We start from the raw sequence: 15,616 nt of genomic DNA, 5'->3' as shown, positions 1-15,616 counted from the left end.
CTTCAACAAACAGTGCTAGGAAAACTGGACAGCTACATGCTAAAGAATGAAACTGGACCACTTTCTTACACCATACATAAAAATAAGCTCAAAATGGATTAAAGACCTAAATGTGAGACCTGAAATCATAAAAATCCTAAAGGAAAAAAAAGGCAGTATTTTCTCAAACATCAGCTGTAATAACATTTTTCTAGTTAATGTCTCCTGAGGCAAGGGAACCAAAAGCAAAAATAAACTACTGGGACTACATCAAATTTAAAAGCTTCTCAAAGCACCCTGAGACTAATAATGCACTATATGTTAACTATAATAAATTTAAATTAAAAATTTTTTTAAAAATAAATAAAAGCTTCTCAATCTACATTTATTATTTTTTCTTTAACAATCTACACATTTAATGCAACCCCTATCATAACAGCACTAGCATTTTTCACAGAGCTAGAAAAAGCAATCCTAAAATTTGTATGGAATCAAAAAAGACCCCAAATAGCCAAAGCAATCTTGAAAAAGAAATGCAAAACCAGAGGCATCACAATTCCAGACTTCAAGCTACACTACAAAGCTGCAGTATGATACCGGCACAAAAAGAGACACACAGATCCATGGAACAGAACGGAAAATCCAGAAATGAACCCACAAATATATGGTCAATTAATCTTGGACAAAGCAGGAAAGAATATCCAGTGGAAAAAAGAGACGCCTCTCCAACACATGGGTTGGGAAAACTGGAGAGCAACATGCAAAAGAATGAAACTGGACCACTCTCTTACACCATACACAAACACAAATTCAAAATGGATTAAAGACCTAAATGTGAGACCATAAAAATCTTAGTGGAGATTACAGGCAGTAACTTCTCTGACATGGGCCACAGCAACTTCATACTAGATATGTCTCCTGAGGCAAGGGAAACAAAAGCAAAAATAAACTATTGGGACTTCATCAAAATAAAATGTTTCTGCACAGTGAAGGAAATAATCAACAAAACTAAAAGGCAACCTATGGAATGGGAGAAGATATTTCCAAACAACATATCTGATAAAGGGTTAATATCCAAAATATATAAAGAAATCATAAAACACAACACCCAAAAATGAATAAGTCAATTTAAAAATGGGCAGAAGACATGAATAGACACTTTTCCATGTTGAAAAGATGTTCAACATCACGCATCATGAGGGAAAATACAAATCAAAACTACAATGAGATATTACCTCACACCAGTCAGAATCGCTAAAATCAACAAGAAACAACAGGTGTTGGCAAGGATGCAAAGAAGGGGGAACCCTCTTACACTGTTAGTGAGAATGCAAACTGGTGCAGCCACTGTGGAAGACAGTATGGAGGTTCCTCAAAATGTTAAAAACAGAACTACCCTACAATCCTGCAATTGTGCTACTAGGTATTTACCCAACAAATATAAAAATACTAATTCAAAGGGATACATGCACCCTGATGTTTACAGCAGCATTATCTACAGTAGCCATATATGGAAACAGCCCAGGCATCCGCAGACTGATGAATGGAAAAGGAGATGTAGCGTATATATGGACAATGGAATATTACTCAGCCATAAATAAGAATGAAATCTTGCCATTTGCAATGACATGGATAGAACTAGAGAGTATTATGCTAGGTGAAATAAGTCAGAGAAAGATAAATACCATCTGATTTCACTCATATGTGTAATTAAAAAAAAAAAAGCAAAGGGGGAAAAAAAGAGAGAAGCAAACCAAGAAACAGAGTATTATCTATAGAGAACAGACTGAAGGTTACCAGAGGGGAGGTTGGTGGGGGGGACTGGGTTAAATAGGCGATGGGGATTAAGTAGTGCATGTGTTGTGATGGGCACCGGGTATTGTATGGAAGTGCTGAATCACTATATCATATACCTGAAACTAATATTACACTCTATGTTAACTGGAATTTAATTAAAAATAAATAAATAAAAGCTTCCACAAAGCAAATGAAATAATCAATAAAACTAAAAGACAACCCACTGAATGGGGAAGATATTTGCAAATAACATACCCAATAAAGGGTTAATACCCAATATATATAAAGAACTTATACAACTCAACACCCCCAAAACAAATAAGGTAACTAAAAAGTGGGCAGAAGACATGACATACAGATGGCCAACAAACATATGGAAAGATGGTCAACAGCACTAATCTTCAGGGATTTGCAAATCAAAACCACAATTAGATATCACCTCACACCTGTCAGATGGCTAAAATCAAAAACACAAGAAGCAACAAGTGTTGGAGAGGATGTGGAGAAAAGGAACCCTTGTGCACTGTTCAAGGGAATGCAAACTAGTACAGCCACTGTAGATAACAGTATGGAGGTTCCTTAAAAAACAAAAAATAGAACTACCATGTAATCCAGTAATTACAGTACTGGGTATTTACCCAAAGAATATGAAAACACTGATTCAAAAAGATATATGCACTCCTATGTTTATTGCAGCATTATTTACAATATCCAAATTATGGAAGCAACCCAAACGTCTACTGATAGATGAAAAGGTAAAGAATATGTGGTGTATATATACAATGGAATATTACTCAGCCATAAAAAGGAATGAAATCTCACCATGTGCAAGAGCATGGATGGATCCAGAGGGTATTATGCTAAGTGAAAGTAGTCAGAGAAAGACAAATACCATATGATTTCACTTATATGTGTAATTAAAAAAAAAAAAGCAAATGAACAAAGGAAAAAAGAGAGAAACAAAAAAACAGACTCTTAAGTAGAGAGAACAATCCAGTGATTGCCAGAGGGCAGCTGGGTAGGAGGATGGGTGAAACAGGTGATGAGCACTGAGCAATGTATTGAACTGTTGAATCACTACACTGTACACCTGAAATTAATATAATACCATATGTTAATTAAACTGGAATTAAAATTCAAAAGAAATTTAAAAATAAAAAATAAAGATTAGTTGAGGGGATGGGGCTAAAGATGCAAATCTAGGAGTCATTAGAGAGATGATAGTTGAAGCAATGATAACGATTGTGATACTGGAGGAAAAGAACAAGTGAAGTGGGTGAAATCAGTAAAACATAGGCAGCAAAAGAAAAAGGGAAGACAGGAAAGGATTAGTTAGAAAAGCAGAAGGTTTCCTCCGTGAGGTAAAAAAAAAAAAAAAAAAAGAAAAGCAGAAGGAAAATCAAGATAGTGTAGCATACTCTAGAAAAAGGTACCTCACAATGTTCACAATGGAAAAAAAAGTCAGAATAGCCTTTTAAACTTGGTGATAACATTCTGAAAGGCAAATACAGTATAGCACAGAGGAAAATGGTATTATAAAAAATTCAAGAAAATATGGATGACGAGGTGGTGGAAATTGGCTCAGCCTGCTCTTTCCAAGGAATCTGCAGATTTACAGAAGGGCAGAACAGACAATCCACACAACTGGGAGTACACAAGTAGGCAATCTAGAGGAAGAAAGCAAAGGAGGAGGCATAAGAAATGAGGCAAATTCCAACAGCAGGCAAGAAGACACAGAACAAGGGAAAAGGGCTACTGCCATAAATCAGGAAAAGGCTATCTTTTCCTCATGAAAAAATTAAAATCAACTATGATTATGAGTAGATATTATAACTGAAAATGAATCAGTGACACCATTAAGAAACCGAAAATAAAAGCCAATTTTATACTATTAAATAATAGACCAAGATCTAAGATAAAATTAGGTTCTGAATAACTCAGGCTACAGTAACGGTCGCTATCAACTAAACAGACAGTGGTTTATTTTCAACCATCTATGTACACAAAAAGAAGGAAGGAATTTGAAATGACTATTAATTTACTCTACGAATTCACAAAATGTATATATGAGAAAAAAAATTTATCTTGATTAAATAACAGGACTGAAATGAATATATTTGGTACAGGTCTCAAGGGAATTAAATTTCTAGTAGAACTTAAATATATTTTTTAAAGCCAGGAAAAAAATGACTGGATTATTAGTACTCTTGAGTTAGTAATAATACAACAAAAATGAATTGAGGAAAAATTGAGAAGTAGAACATAAATAGGATGTGGTGTTCTACAATTCTAACATTTTACAAAGTATTTACAGTATACCAGAGATGGCACTGACTGCTTCAAAACATGCATATGCTAATTTAATCCTTTCATCAAAATTCTTGAGATGTAGGTAAGGTTATTCCTAATTTAAAAATTAACAAATAGGGTAAAAGGTAAAATAACGCATAAGGCCATTCAGTTACTAATTGGTAGAGTCAGGACCTGGATCCAAGTTTATCCAACTCCAAAGACTTCAGTCTTCAACATGACAAAAAGTTACTTTTGAAGAAGAAACAATTCTTTGATGAATGTTGAACCAAAGTTCCTGATCCTAAGACCCACCTGGAGGACCTATAAAAAATAAAGTTCCCCAGGCCCCACTCCAGCTTACTGAAAGACCCTGCGAAGAAAAGCCTCAGAAATCAGATGACTGTTATGATCAGGCAACCTTGGAAAATAGTGGCATGTGACAAAACCAAAGGCAGAAAGAGATTCTGTCTCATAAATTATTATGTCTGGGTATGAAAGTATGTGACAATATTTCATGCAAACTTTTAGATATTTATGCAATTACCCTAAGAGCAATTCAATCATAACATTCTTTTTAAAGATTTTATTTATTTACTTCAGAGAGAGAGTGAAAATGCGAGAGAGAGCATGAGAGAGAGAGCGAGCATGTGGGGGGAGGGCAAAGAGAGAGGGGCAAGCAGACTCTCCACTAAGCAGGGAGGCCGATGGGGGGTTTGATCCCAGGACCCTGGGATCATGACCTGAGCCAAAGGCAGACGCTTAACTGACTGAGCCACACAGGCGCCCCTGTCATAACATTTTTAAATGAATGAGAGAACAAGAAGAAAACTAGATTGTCTATTTTCTTTATAGACATAATACATTTCTTTTTTTTTTTAAGATTTTATTTATTTACTTGAGAGAGAGAAAACATGAGTGGGGGGAGGAGCAGAGGGAGTGGGAGAAGTAGGCTCCCTGCTGAGCAGAGCCCTGGGATCATGCCCTGAGCCAAAGGCAGGCACTTAACTCACTGAGCCACCCAGGTGCCCTGACATAATACATTCCAAAATGGAATTTCACAGATTTTTAAAGAAAAGCAATAAAAATTAAGAGAATGGATAGGGTAGCAATTGGTAGCATGGTTTTAAAGCAGTGTTTCGTATTTCCAAGAATTTTAGTACAGACTCTTGATTCAGTTTACCTTGATTATTAAGAATTTTAAAATTACAAATGACAGCTCATATCCGTAGGTAAAGACACCCAGCAGTTGACCATTCACCTTGATGGAAAGTATTTAAACTGTAGTTTGGGTTAATACGTTTATAGGAGCCACTATGGCTTAATAAAATTATAATGAAAGTAAACATATTAAGCAATTTGACAAATCAAAATTCATTTAACTCATATGAAAAAAAGGCCAAAAAATGAGAATACTAAAGTAAAACCACAGTAGTAAAAGCAGAGGCTTTGGAACCACAAAGACCTGGATTTTAATTCTGGCTGTGTGACCATCAACAATCTGCCTTCAGGTTGCTCCTCTAGAAGATAAAGATAATAATAATATATAGTTCAAAACTTCCACTTCCAGCCATGATGGAGTGACAGGGTCCAGATGTACCCTCCCATCTTAAACAACTAAAAAATTAGACAAATATATAAAACATGATATTCAATTAATGTAACATAGCAAATATCAAGAGAACAAAAAACAAAAACCACATTATTTTACAACAGATGCAGAAAAGCAATTTGACAAAATCCAACATCCCTTTGTGATAAAAACACACAACAAAATACGAATAAAAAGGAACTTCCTCAATCTGATGAAAGGCATCTATGAAAACCCATACCTAACATCATACTTTATGATGAAAGACTAAATACCTCCCCTAAAGACTGGGAACAAGACAAAGATGTCATGTCCACGTTTACCACTTCTATTCAACACTGTATTTCAGGTTCTAACTAAAGCAAAAAGCAAGAAAAACAAATCAAAGACATCCAGGTTGGAAAAGAAATAAACCTATATCTATTTGCAGATAACATGATTTGTATATAGAAAATCCTAAAGAATCCACTAACGAAGCTATTAGAACTAAAGAGCCAGTTCAAGCAAGGTTGCAAGAGATGAGATTAATATATAAAATTCAACTGTATTTCTGCGCCCTAGTAATAAACAGTCTGAAAATGAAATTAAGAAAACAATTCCAATTTACAATCATGTCTACAAGAGTACATACTTAGGAATAAATTTAAATAAGGTGACTTTCACACTGAAAACATCAAAGCACTAAACAGATATATACATCAATGGCACAGGATATCATAAGGGTAATCAAGATAAAGTGGTATTGGCATAAAAATAGGCACAGAGACAAATGAAACAGAACAGACAGTCAGAAACAGACCCATACATATATATGGCAAATAGCTTTTCAACAAGGGTACTAAGGCAATTCAATATAAAAAGGATAATCTTTTCAACAATTGGTACTTGAACACTGGATATCCCTATGAAAAAATGAACCTCAACCCTACCTCACACCATATACAAAATTTAACTCAAAAGGGAACACAGACCTCATTGTAAAATTTAAAACTCCTACAAAAAAATTAAGAGAAATCTTAGTGATCTTAAATTTAGGTAAAGATTTTTTAAATAGGAAACAAAACAAAGCACAAAACAATGAAACATGGAACACTACATCAAAAACTAATGATGTACTGTATGGTGACTAACAAAATAAAATAAAATTTAAAAAAAGAAGTAAAAAAGTTAATATATTGGACTTCAGCAATTTTTAAAACTTCAAAACACACTTTAAAGAAAAGGAAAAGGCAGGATGCCTGGGTGGTTCAGTCAGTTAAGCGTCTGCCTTCGGCTCAGGTCATGATCCTAGGGTCCTGGAATGGAGTCCTGCATCGGGCTCCTTGCTCAGTGTGTTTCTCCCCCTGCCTCTGCCTTTGCCTGTGACTCCCCCTGTTCATACTCTCTCTCTCTGACAAATAAATAAATAAATCTTAAAAAAAAAAAAAGAAAGAAGAAAAAGAAAAGGCAATCCAAGGACTGCAAGAAAGTATCTGCAAAACATAGATCTTAATATCTAACATACATGAAGTCCTCTAAGAAATCTTTTCATTTGTGACAAAGTGTATGAAACTGGAGGGCAATATGCCAAATTAAATAAGCCAGACAAAGAAAGACAAATGCTGCATGGTATCACTTATATTTGGAATCTAAAAAAAAAAAGTTGAACTCATAAAAACAAAGAGTAGAAAAGTGGCTATCAGGGGCTGAGGGTGGAAAAAGAAATAGGGAGAGGTTGGTAAAAGTGTATAAACTTTCAGCTGTAAGATGAATAAGTTCTGAGATCTAATGTACAACATGGTGACTACAGTTGATAACACTGTATTGTATAGCTGAAATATGCTAAGAGAATAGAACTTAAACATTCTCTCTCTCACACTCACACATACATATGCACAGATAAATATGTGAGGTGATGGATGTGGTATTTAACTTGATGAGGGGAATCCTTTCACAATGTATATGTATATCAAATCACCATGCTGTAGACTTTATATACCTTACTATTTGTCCATTACACCTCAGTAAAGCCAAAAAAAAAAACTTAAAACAATCTAACTTTAATGAACAAGATGTTTGAACACACATTTCACCAAAGAGATAAAGATATGAAATAAGCACGTGAAAAGATGTTCAAAAATGAAAATAACATTAAAAAAAAGAAAAGAAAATTAAAACCAAATGAGATACCGTAGACACATACTAAAATGGAGTGGCTAAAATTACAATGTGTAACCATATCTAATGTTGGTAAGAATGTGGTTAATTAGAACTCTCATCCACTGCTGGTAAGAATGTCTAATACCACAAGTACCACAAGCTTTTCGGAAGTTCTCATTATACCACTTTGTTTTTTCGAGAGACCTACATTAGTACTTGCTTTCGCTAACCAAAAGAAATCCAAAGAGGATGTCTGCTTTATGAAAAAAAGCAAAAAGCAAAAATCGTGTTCAGTGTTTGTTTTATAGTGAGACATTACGGAGTCAGCACACCCCAGACAGCACGTGCGGTGCTGCCCAGCTCCTTCCCCAGGAACTACACTCAGCATCTCAGGGTCAGGCCACCATAGTTCTGAACTGTGTTTGTGAACATCTATGCTTTATCTCAATTTATTTTGTGTGTCCATTAGCAAGATGTGTCCTAATGTATCAGAAAAGCCTAAAAGAGGTTATTTTGGGGGTCTGGAAATGCTCAAAAAATTTCCCATATACATTAATGGTAATTGCATCTTTATGCCATTCCAAATTACAAAAGGTTTCAGATAGTGGGGGAAACCTATATAATAACCACTTTGGAAAACTGTTTCTTTAAAAGTTAAATATGAAGCTATTATGAGGCTCTGCTATTTCATTCTTAGGTATTTACCCAAGATAATGAAAGCACACATCTGCACAAAGACTTACACATGACGGTTCATGGCAGCCAGATCTATAATAGCCAAAAAACAAGAAAGTAAACAAATACCTATCAACAAGTGACTGGATTAACAAATTATGGTATTTCTATACAATGGTATACTTCTCAGCAATGAAAAGGAACTGATATACACAACAGTATGGATGACATTCAAAATAACTATGTTGAGTGAAAGATGCCAGGGGAAAAGTATACTGTATGATTCCATTCATATAAAATTCTAGAAAATGCTAACATCCATAGTGACAAAAAGCAGATCAGCAATTGCGCAGTAACTGAGTTGGAGGAAGGAATGAATACAAAGAAGCATGAGCAAACTTCTGAGGGTGATGGAACCGTTTATTATCTTCACTGTACTGAGGTTTCAGGAATATTTACATGTCAAAACTCATCAAACTGATGCTTTACATATGTGCTATTTATTGTCTGTCAATTGCACCTCAAAAAAGCTGTAAAAAATTAATATACATCTCATAGGATTATTGTTAAGTATATGATATTGTACCTAATAAGTTTTAAGTGAGTCTGTTATTCTGGCATGAAATAATCACTTCATATATCAGCTTCTTACTTTAACAACTGAAAAAAGTACTTGGGTAACTAACTCAATGTTCAAAGCACCTAAGATATACCTTAGCTTCTTCCTCTTGTGCTTTTTTAACAATTGCTTGTAATTGCACCTCTCGTTTAAATTCAGCATGAAGTAATTTCTCTTCCATCATCCTGCGTCGTTGATCTAATAATTCTTCCTTCCACTTCCGGACATCTTTCTCCTATACAGAGTGAGATATTCACATATAGTAATTTAACAGATACACAGGTTAGGAATTACAAAGTCTAGAACCTAGAAAGACCTAAAGGAGCATGACTTATGAACACAGACTAGGAATCCAGACTGCTTGAGTTCATAATCTACCTTCTCACTTGCTAGCAAAAATCAAAAGCTGGCTCAACATGAGTGGGAAGAAAACTAACATTTCAGTTGAAGTTTAGCTACATAATTATGCATTTAACCACCTAAAAAAGTATGATGCGGACACAGCACTGGATTAGGAGCTAGAGGACAGATCTTTAAAGCCCTTTAGTCAGCCAATTATCGGTCATCTGATACTGGAAACAGTATTTCGCCTCTCCTAGATTCAGTTTTCACACCTGTAAAAAATGGGATTCAGTATCTGTTCAACTCTGTAAGCTACAAAGAATTCTGGTGATGAGACCACATATATAAAACAGTGCTGAAACAATAACCTATTATACAAATGGAAGGTGGATTTATCATTAAAATCAATCAGAGATACATTATTGGAAAAATTAAAATGAAGAACCACTAACATCTTGTACAATTTCAAGAATTTATTATTCTGTTTGCATGAATACTTGGAGATTATATTATATAAGAAAATAAACTATATAATTTTATTTGTCTTAAAGACACAATAAGGGGTGCCCGGGTGGCTCAGGTGGTTAAGCGTCTGCCTTTGGCTCAGGTCATGATCCCAGGGCCCTGGGATTGAGCCCCACCCCTGCTCAGTGGGGAGTCTGCTTCTCTCTCTCCTTCTGTCCCTCCCCGCCCCCATGCTCGCCCGTCCCCCCAAATAAATAAATAAAATCTTAAAAAAAAAAAAAAAAAGACACAGTAAGAGGGGAAGTTGTAGTTGTGTTACAGCATTTCTCTAAAGCTGGAAATTAAATAATATATTAACTCTTACAGAACCCCACAACATGGAGTCTGTTTTTCATTTTGATTTATTCATTCCAAATGATTAAAATAAAAATAATGACAAATTCTTGAGATTCAGGTAAAGAGAAAAGTCACAGATTTCCTTCTTTTTCCAGTCAACTTTTCTACTGTACTAAACAGATTCTTATACTACACCTCATTTTTAAAAATATTCGGATTATTTGCTCCAATTATCTCTCCCAAATTTAAAATACACATAAGTAATGCAAATAATATTTTTAAAAAGATTTCATTTTTAAGTACTCTCTATACCCAACATGGGGCTCGAACTCACAACCCTGAGATCAAGAGTCTCTCACATGCTCCACCAACTGAGCCAGCCAGGCGCCCCAATGCAAATATTTTTCACCTCTGCATATTAGTACTCCTTTCTAGTACTAGAAAATAACAAAGGAGTTCACCTATACTCTAACAGTCACAGATCTTTTGTCATGTTGTGATAAGTACTTGTAGTATTCAGACTCCAAGATGGCTCCCAGCAATCCCAGTCACTTGGTATTCAGATCTTTCTGTAATTCCTCCCCACACTGTATCAGGATTGTGACCAACAGAATACAGCAAAAGTGATGGCATATCACTTCCAAGATCAGGTTATAAAAGGCAATGCAGCTTCAGTTTTGGCAGCTCATTTATTCTTTCCTTCTCTCCATCTCCATCTCCATCCCCTCCTCCTTGCCTCCCTTTCTCCTAGACTATTTTCTGTGGGGAAGCCAGTGGCCATGTTATGAGGACACTTGGGCTGTGGAAAGGTACACATGGCAAATAACTGAAGTCTATGGCCAACTGGTAAAGAGGACCTGAAGTCTGCCTACAACCACATGAGTGAGTCCAAAAGCGGATCCTACAGTTCCAAATGACTGACCCCAGCCAACAGCATGACTGCAAACTCAGACTCCGAATAAAAATCATTAGGCAAGTCACTCCCAGTTTCCTTGCCCACAGATATTGTGAGCTAATAAACATCTGTTGTTTTAAGTGGGTAAGTTTTGAGGTCATTTGTTATACAGCACACATACATAACTAATACAGTACTCACCTATATCTGCCATGTTGAAGTAATAATAAGAATGACCATACAATGAGCAACAGCCATCCTAACACCATGCACTGTTATACATACTGGCCACATTTAATCATTGTATCAAGTTAATAATTATAATTGTCATTTTATAAATAAAGAAACTGAAATGCAACATTGTCAAGTAACTAGCCCAGGGCATATTTTATCATGTGGTAAAAACGGAATTTGACCCCTGCCTGGCCATCTCTAGACCCCATGTTCTTCCCACTATATCACCCTGATCAGAAGTTACACTACTTTAAGAATCTCTTCTATAAATTCAATTAGTGCCCCACTTATTCAAACCTGATAATCTGAGGCTCAAAACTATCCTACCAATTCATCCTACACTGTCCACAAGACTCCCCAAAGAAACGCCCCCATGAAAATGGCAAAAGACAAAGTGCAGCTTCAATAATCCATGCCAACTCTGCAAACATCAACTTACTAGCTAATTGAGAAATGTCCATTTTTTTCTTTTTTGCAGGTAACCTTCTGTAATTGTATAGGTAGAAATGCTTTTGTTTACTAGAAAATTTAATTCTTTTTATAGTTTTGCTAGCTTCTCTTAAACCAAAAAAAGAAAAAGAAAAAAACAGTCAAGTTAAAAATCAGCCCAATAATTTAAGGCTATCAGAATTTTCTTTATATTAAAAACTCACCCTTTCTAATAATTTCTGAAGCTTTAATGTTTTCTCTTCACGTAACTTTTCCCTTAGCTGCTGTGCTTTCATTTGTTTTTCTTCATGTTTCTTCTTAGATTCTGCAATTGTTCTATTAATACAAACAAGTGGACAGAAGACACAAATGTTTACATGATAAAGCCAAAAATATCTTCTTTAGTCTTCAACATTCCTAAAATAAATATAAAAAGTATACAAAACTAATTCTGGCCTAACATTTCAGGAAAACATTGTCACTTTTCAATGAATCTGTAACTATCCTGAGTAATGTGCCTTAAAATGTTGTTTAGCAACTCTATTTAGTAGTCAAGAGTAGCTAGTTTCCCTCCTGTGAAACATTTCACATTAATTTTCGAAGGCCAGACCTTTTACGAGATGGTGAGGAAAGTTTTTCATGCATGTGAATTCCATGGCCTGGAGGTCTAGCAGGTTCCTCCTCTACAATATCCCCCCATGATGTATTTTGGCGCCAAGTTTCACGAGCTGCCCAGAAAAAAGAAAACCAATGTAACTGTTTAACCACATATTTCTATAAAACCAACATTTGAGAACAGACTTTTAAAAGGCATCAGCATTTCCACTCGAAATTTATTTTATACATAAACTCCATTTAGTAAGATAATCTACTTTAAATCCTTCTAGCTATACACACACACACACACACACACACACAATACCTTCATAATCTGCAAGGACATCATTCCAGTCCATAGACATACCACAGAAAGATACACTCCCACTGCCCATGCTGGCCTAAAATGTAATAAGGAAAAGTGAAAAACAAATATTTGAACATAGTTATAACCTTAAAAAATGAACTGCAGATGTAATATTCCTGTTACTAATACATTTAACAAACAGTTCAAAACCAGAAAAAAGCTATATACCTTTTATAGTTACAATAATCACCAAAATACTATAGTCTATACACTTTAAGAGGAAGACAACCCTACGTTTCATTAACAGCAGAGACAAATCAAGTAAATTTAAAAGAAACATATTGGCCTCATACTATTACCACATAACTCTGCTATATTCATAGTACACATGAGAAGAGCTCCAGATTATTCTCTGGGTATTAAAATTTAATAGAAAAATATTTGAAACATTTATAGTTACTTCCATTCTGTAAGAAGTCCCTCTTAGCAACATATATATCTGAGTGCTTAGTGACAGCAAGGCATGTATCATTTACTTTTTATTAGTTGAACAGAAAAAAGTAAAATACCTTAGATTCTATTTCAATCTCTGCAATTAAAATCAAGTAATGTTCTTACTTTTTTGAAGATTCAATTTATCGATTTGTAAAATGAGAACAGCAACTTTCAACTTGTCAACTGAATTATATATAAAAACACTTCGTTATGGTGAAGTGCTAAAGAAAGATTTCCTATTGTTTTTGCATCAACTCTAAGTCCTTCTGGGCCTATGAATTTTATTTCTAAATGTAGTTTTTTGAATAATTATGTTAAAAATTCTAAAAGGTCGCAGAAGAACCCAAGGTAGCGGTGAAGTAGGAGGACCGTAGGCTCATCTCGTCCCAGGAACACAACTAGATAACTATCAAATCATCCCCCAGAAATCAGCCTGTAGACTTGACAGGACAAACTCTACAACTAAAGGGAGAGAAGAGGTCACACTGAAGAAGGTGGGAAGTACAGACACATGGTTTAGGGGAGAAATGGATCAGACTGCAGGTACTGCAGAGGGGAGGGAGCCCTGGTCACAGGGAAGGGTGAGAGAGAGCAACAAGCACACAGGGGAATGCAAAAGGAGAACGTTTTCTCAAAGCCTTTGGCTTGGAAAATAAGAGGGGCTGAATTCTGTGAGTTCTTGAAACCAGCAGGGCTTAAAGATTTGGAGTTTTAAAAGTCAGCAGCTTGGGGCGCCTAGGTGGCTCAGTCGTTAAGCGTCTGCCTTTGGCTCAGGTCATGATCCCAGGGTCCTGGGATCGAGCCCCACGTCGGGGTCCTTGCTCTGTGGGGCGCCTGCTTCTCCCTCTCCCTCTGCCCCTGCTTGTGTTCCCTCTTTGTCTCTGTCAAATAAATAAATAAAATCTTTAAAAAAAAAAAAAAAAAGTCAGCAGCTTGGCTGGGATGGAGCCCAGACGGCACAGCCCTGCTCCTGGAGAGAAGACAGGCAAAAAACCAGGGGCAGACAGTGTGGAAATAGTGATCTGAAGAACACCTGGGGCACACAGTAGGGAGATTATTCGCTATTCTAAGAGCATTTCCCTGAGATGCAGCACAGTGTTCACAGAGATGCCTCTCTGGGAACAAAAGAGCTAAATGGAGCCATTTCTCTTCCCCATCCCTCAGCATAAACACAGAGCCATCTAAGGGAAGCAGCTCAGCACCAACACTGGCTGCCTACTTTGCTTACACCAAGCCCCACACCCCTGCACTCTGGCAGAACGGTACTTGTCAGTCAAGCTTGCCTTAGTCCCAGCATGGTAGGCCCCTCCCCACAGAAGATCAGCATAAACCCCTGCCCATATCACATCTCCTGACCAGAGAGTTCTGCAAGGCTCAGTTCTGGTAGAGTTGGTGTCAGGTATCAATTCACAAGCACACCAGAGCACATCTGGTTAAAACTCAACACATTCAGGCCAGGGATCAAACACTGTCCCCAGCAGGCAAGGAGAGCCTCTGCAGACAACTGGCCTGAAGGATAGAGCAGCCAAAACACAAAAGCACAGCACACACAGCACATACCAGAGACACTCCATGAAGTTCCAGACCCAAGGCACTACATGACCTCTTCTTCAGAAGGCCATTACTTTCAGGAGAAGAAGACAACTGGCTTTTTTTAACATAGGAAAGAGGGCAGAGACTTAGACAAATTGCCAAGATGGAGAAATTTATCCCAAATGAAAGAACAAGATAAGGCCATGGCCAGAGATCTAAGCAAAACAGATATAAATAACATGCCTGATGGAGAATTTAACAACAATCATAAGGATACTCACTGGGCTTAAGAAAAGAACAGAAGACATCAGTGAGACCCTTACAACAGAGATAAAAAAGTTTAAAAAAAGAATCAATCAGAGATGAAGAATGAAATAAGTGATATGGGAAACAGACTTGAAGCAATGAACAGCAGGCTGGAAGAAGCAGAGGAATGAATTAGTGACCTCAAAGATAAAATAATGGACAATAATGAAGCCAAACAAAAGAGAAAGAAGAATTATGCAACACAAGAATAGATTTAGGAACTCAGTGACTCCATCAAATGGAAAAACATCTGTTATTATAGGAGTCCCAGAAGAAGAAGAGAGGGAAAAAGGGGCAGAAAATTTATTTAAAGAAATAATAGCAGAAAACTTCCCTAATCTGGGGAAGGAAACGGACATCCAAATCCAGGAGGCACAGAGAACTCCAATCAAAATCAACAAAAGCAGGCCTACACCAAGACATACTGTAATTAAATTTGCAAAATATAGTGATAAAGCAAAGAATCTCAAAAGCAGTGAGACAAAAGAAGTCTTTAACTTACAAGGGAAAACCATAAGGCTAGCTAGAGATTTCTCAACAGAAACCTAGCAAGCCAGAAGGCAGTGGCATGCTATAGCCAACGCGCTA

The 15,616-nt window shown here is 36.3% G+C and overlaps 1 protein-coding gene across 2 annotated transcripts in view; it reads right to left on the bottom strand.

The window, feature by feature from the left end:
- The window catches only part of SCAPER (S-phase cyclin A associated protein in the ER), a 523,695-nt gene that overhangs the window by 363,348 nt on the left and 144,731 nt on the right, over window positions 1-15,616 (bottom strand). For both annotated transcript variants that reach the window (XM_044917799.1, XM_044917800.1), the window contains 4 exons: window positions 12,713-12,788; window positions 12,401-12,518; window positions 12,015-12,126; window positions 9,184-9,324 (listed from right to left, as the gene is read on the bottom strand). In XM_044917799.1, coding sequence (XP_044773734.1) covers window positions 9,184-9,324; window positions 12,015-12,126; window positions 12,401-12,518; window positions 12,713-12,788 — 447 coding nt within the window. The remainder of the gene's footprint in view (window positions 1-9,183; window positions 9,325-12,014; window positions 12,127-12,400; window positions 12,519-12,712; window positions 12,789-15,616) is intronic.

This window comes from Neomonachus schauinslandi, chromosome 9, assembly GCF_002201575.2.
Source record: "Neomonachus schauinslandi chromosome 9, ASM220157v2, whole genome shotgun sequence".
Classification (NCBI taxonomy): domain Eukaryota; kingdom Metazoa; phylum Chordata; class Mammalia; order Carnivora; family Phocidae; genus Neomonachus; species Neomonachus schauinslandi.
Note: the sequence above shows the minus strand (reverse complement) of the source record. Positions and strands in the feature narration are given on the sequence as shown.